The sequence below is a fragment of the Medicago sativa genome, chromosome 3, assembly GCF_051527215.1.
Source record: "Medicago sativa cultivar Bolivia chromosome 3, Bolivia_mono, whole genome shotgun sequence".
NCBI lineage: Eukaryota > Viridiplantae > Streptophyta > Magnoliopsida > Fabales > Fabaceae > Medicago > Medicago sativa.
The window spans coordinates 85,524,052-85,529,419 of record NC_140751.1 but is presented as its reverse complement, the minus strand read 5'-3'; the positions used below and the strand labels follow the sequence as shown (position 1 = coordinate 85,529,419).

General features: G+C 29.7%; 1 protein-coding gene across 1 annotated transcript; it reads right to left on the bottom strand.

Annotated features, from left to right (window-relative positions):
• Positions 1–325: 325 nt before the first annotated feature.
• LOC146941262 (uncharacterized) lies at positions 326–4,175 on the bottom strand. The gene is made up of 6 exons (XM_085755027.1): positions 3,651–4,175; positions 3,157–3,271; positions 1,164–1,245; positions 992–1,043; positions 703–757; positions 326–582 (listed from the first exon to the last, which is right to left on the bottom strand). The coding sequence occupies exons 1-6, from the start codon at positions 4,032–4,034 to the stop codon at positions 503–505; spliced, it is 768 nt and encodes a 255-aa protein (XP_085611153.1). The 5' UTR covers positions 4,035–4,175; the 3' UTR covers positions 326–502.
• Positions 4,176–5,368: the final 1,193 nt, after the last annotated feature.

Genomic DNA, 5,368 nt, shown 5'->3' with positions numbered 1-5,368 from the left:
ACATCCTCTTATTGCCTTTGAGCTTCTTGAAGGTCCTCGTCACAACATCCACTTTTCATTCAATGCTTACGCTTGATGGTCATCGAATTGTGGTTTTCTTGTACTATTTGTTTTTAATTTAGGTAAACAAATACTTACTCGAATTCTTTTTACAAGAAATAAAAGATTAATCATTAAGAAAATGCTTTACAATGTGTTAATTTTATATAATTGTAATATAATTTAAAATTTATTCCAACAATAGTCTTTGATCTCCTTTCATCTCATTCTTGAATGGAAAAATATCAAATTCTACATACAAGAAATAGGAATATAAAATGCTGAATGGAAAAATATCAAATTATACATACAATAAATAGGAATATAAAATGAATTGAACAATTATATGTTTCTTATATGTCGGACCATAAAAATACACAATTTTATTTCTTATAAAAAGAATCAATATGCATGTAATTTACAGCTACCATTGCTTGAAGCTGTAGGGAATTCTCAATGTATGTCAATGTTTCCGTCCAAAGATATCAAAATCCAAATGCATGTCATTTCCCCCATTTTTTGAAGCATGGGAATCAAGCATCGCTGAAATTGTAATTTTAAATTTATATCATGTCAATTATAATGTATCAAAATTCCTGTGTAAATATTTACTGGAAAAGCAAGGACAATGTATGTATATATCAAATCAAAATATACATTTACCTGCTGCTGCTAGTGGATAGCTATCCAATATTTGGCCAATTCCTTTTAGAAGTTTCTACAGAGATTTAAGCCTCAAATTAATCACTTCGGAGTTGGATGCAAGCATTGAAAATTTGAAATGCTATTTTTTAAAAAGGCCAATGTTTATAGGAAGAAAAATTAAATTTGTCTAAAGTATTGGTTCAATTGGCCGTTTTCTTGCTCTACCTTAATTTTCCAAACAATAAATATGAACCTATTTTATAATGGTAAATAAAAAAGAAAAATATTGAAGTAGGAAAGAAAATACCAGGACTAGTTCACCAGGTTTTAGTGGAAATTCCTCCATGCATGTTATTTTGCTGCAATATGCACACACGTTTAATAATTACTATAGAATATTAACATGTTTAGAATATTAGGATTTTACCATTGAGCGCACGATTTTTTAAAGTCACACAGAGTTAGTATCATAATAATACCTAATAAGAAATTTCCCTTCAACTTCTTCAAACGTAAAAAATCTGCATCCATTTGTGAAGGGTAGCTTCTTATCTTTCCACACTGCAAATAATTATGTGAAGTTAAACACATGTATAGGTCCGAACAAGCTATACATTCATTTCGGTTAACAATACACGAGAGCTTTAAAGCAAAAATATGTCATGAAAGGCTGTCTAGTAAAAGAAACGAGTAAACTATCAAATTGATGTCTATCTTTATAAGTCACTCTCAAATTAGTCTTTTACTCCTTCATTATTTTAAACTAGTCTCTTTTATTGGTCAAAAGTTTTTTATTGTCGTTATGTTTTTGTCACATGACCAAAGACCTAATTGTGAAACTTTTGAAATTGTTCTAGTCAAACTTTAACAGCCAAGTGATAGTGTTCTAGTGAAACTTTGCAATCAAGCTTCAGAAAGCGTATCTCTTTTTCGGCAATTGTATTTTCCTTTTGGTCCAACCACACACTTAATAATGAAGAGTAACATAAGTGATACTTCTCAAATCTTCTAGTTATGACTTGATTTAATTTCTAACTTTACTTTGCTGAAAATGCAAATTGTTCGTCCATATATAACATACACCGGAAAACGTTTATCAAGTATTCCAGAAAACCTTTCTTGAAAACTTAATAAAACAAATCCTAGAATACTGACTTGCACGGAAAAAAAATCTTAAATTTCTTGAAAATATAAATTACAAATTGGATGACTACAAATTTTATTTTTCCGGAATCATATGTAAACCAGAAAACTCCATGAAAGTTTTCCGATTTATATTCTCAAACTTACTTTCTTAGCTTCTCGGTAAACTTCAAAAAAGCGAGGGTGAAATGAAAAAAATATTTAAATAGATTTTTGTTTTTATACAAAGGTAAAATTGGAAGCTTAAGAAAAATATGGGGGTAAAGGTATAAATATAGGAGTGTGGGGTCAAAATTTCTTTAATTGAAGATAGATTAATGATTGGATAGATCCATAGAAAAGAAAGGGAGAGTCGAGTCCTATTAGTATTTTGCAACGGTGGTCCTAAATTGCTTAAGGGCACAAAATTATTATTCTTTAGCTAGGTAAAATATATAGTTAAAATAAAATTTATATAATTCATATTAATTACTAACAATAAAAAAGAATAAATACATTTGATTAAATAAATTATATAATCAAATCAATTAATCAACCCACAAAAAATATTGCAAAAAAGTACATATGTATTGATGTGCGCCTATATAATTGGTAAAAAGTTTGATTGAGCTGAAAAAAAAATGGAGATTTCAAATTTGTAAATGTTTAATTGAGGACATATGAAACTTGATTCACTTAGTAGAAGATTTGAACATAGAGCACATATGAGGGAGGATTACGCTGAGTGTTGATGTGTTGTTTGTAACCAATTTGATAGAGAAGACATGATTTCTTCTGGCCCAACCATAACAAATTAAAGAAACCAAAATGTATGAAATGAATAAAAAAAAACTGAAAGTATGTATAATGGAAATAAATTATGGTGCCTTCTCAGTTGAATTAGTTCATGACAACACATGTCCTCGTGAGCTTAGCTCAACTGGTAAGGACATTGCATTATATATGCAAGGTCCGGGATTTAAATCTCGGCCACCACAAAATAAAGTTTATGACAACACATCAACACTATACTGACTTAACATCTTTGGTTAATGTTAGTGACTAAAGTGATTGATGGAGAGAAACATTCTTAAATTAAATCGTGCTTTCGTTTGAGTTAGGATCAATGTAACAACTAGTCATACTTTTGGTCTATACTTAATATTGTTTATGATTAATGTTTGAGATTTAAGTGACTAACGGAACAAAAAGTCAGCAATTAAATCGTATTTTGGTTTGAGTTAGGAACCAATTTCAATAATCAAAATTTTGGTTTATCCAAAAAATCATCTTGTAAAACTATGAACAAAAAGGAAAATAAAAAGGGTGAATTGGGTGAAAGTTACAAACCTAAGTGCATAAACGCAGTGACCATAACATGGTTGCTCTCCTTGGTATCTTCCACAAAAACGTGAATATTTGGACCCATTGCATCCATCACGCTTTGCCAAAACTTTATGATGCTCTGAAATTGAAGGAAAAAAAAAAAATCATTTTATCACAAACCAATCATTCCACAAATTAACTATACTGAATTTGTATCATGTTGTCAATTTCTTATCCCGAAATTCATTATATATATTTGCTTGTTTATTATTTCTTTAAAATTAATTTTTTTTAGAGGACTTTAAAATTAATTTGTTTATAATTGGATGAACATGATTTTACGAAGAGAAATAGAGAAGTAATCAAATGATGAAACCATCCTCAACTTCGATGGTAAAAAGTTGCGGGAACATAGATAGGTTGGTTCAACCTTGCAATATTTTTCTCCGCATATAATATGTATGAGTTTCGTCGTTACTTCTTTGAAACGAAACAAAATAAAAAATAAAAGATGAAACCTCTTGGCCTTCATACGCAGTGTAGAAGAGGAGGTCCTGGTAGACACAGTTAGGAGAAAGCAATTGCTTCAATGTTTCAGTGTCTTTTTTATTGAAAGCCTCGTAGAATTCATGGACAAGGTGCACTGGTGAAGGACTTTCGGGTAGAAATTCAGGTGCAACACTGCCTGATCCATCGTCATTGCTACGCACTTTCCATTTTTCAACTTTTAACGGCCTCTTTAGGTTTGGTAGCAACGTTGGTTTGGCAACAAGATTGATGAAATGTGTCTTGTTGTTGCATAAACGAGCAATGCATGGTCGTGTACTATTGGTGGTGTTCTTGTTGGAGCTATTGCAAGCTTCTAATCGAAAAGAGATTTGGGATTGGGGCAATGATGCCATGGTTGCATTTGGAAATTGAAAGCATCAACAAGATTGTCCCTGTTATTTTTTTTTTATTGTAGATAGTTACTTGTTAGGTGGTCTTTGTATCTATTTTTCCTTTTCCATTCAAGAAAGGTATCAATAGATGCTTTTGAAGTTGAGTAGTTTGCTTCATTAAACTAAATTGGGTTTTAAACTTTAGTTATCGAGGAAACACTAACAAACGGCTATTAAAAAATTAAATAAATAAATAATCTTAAAAATGGTGTATTCTTTTTTTTGGTTACAAAAAAAAAAAATGGTGTATTCGCGAACACCTTAAAACATGAAAAATTAAGTTTTTTAACATAAAACTTATCATTTTTTTTTTACTTCTTCAACTACTGATCTAGAAATTTCGATCAGTGGGGATAAGACTAAATAGCACAAATAAAACTACTAAAATAAATAAATTAGCCAGAAAAATTTAGAGAAAAACAACAAAATCTCTGTCAAAATTGTCAATAAATTTCTTTATGATAGAATTAGAGAGATGTTTCATTTTTTTGTAAAGTATTCTAATGGCTAGACTGATACACCTTAAATGTGAAGTAGTGAGAAATCTAATATTTGATCTCTAGCATCTACTACATATTAGCGTCCTTGCAACTATCAATTGAATTGTACTTACATGATTTTCTTTTCTAATTTTATTTCTATATTTTCAACACTATTATAAACATAATTTCTCAATGCATATGACCAAACAAACATTCATTATTTATATTTTACATAGTTGTACATTTAATTCTTCACAAATAAAATAATTAAATAATTCTTAGTGAGAACAACATTTTTTTTTCCATATGAGTCCATCATGTAATTAAAAGAGTTGATTGTATATTGAGAAATCCATGTCCTACTCCAAGAATAAAATAAGAGTTTATATTTTATGGATTCAAATAAAAACCATAATGGATTTGAGATATTGATAAGGTGAATACCTTATCTATTCAATGTTAGGCAAATGAGTCTAGGAACCAAAAATATAATCTCTTTTCTTCCTATCTTATGAAACTTTTAATAGAAAAATAATTTTTTGAAATGATTAATTTAAGGAATTCCCCGTGAGCATCGAAAAATAAAGACTAATTTAAAAAGTTTAGTCTTAATTAACAAGTGTTCCTGGACTTCTTAATTAACAAGTGTTTTAAGATCACTTGCAAGCATATGGCTCTTGGTTATTTTCTTAACGTTTGACACCATATATACTTACCAAGTTAACCTCCTCCACATGGTTTTCTAAATAAATTATCTTAGAAAGTTGAAGTACTTCTCTCCAATGAAGCAAATAGTTGGGTATCGGTTTGGGA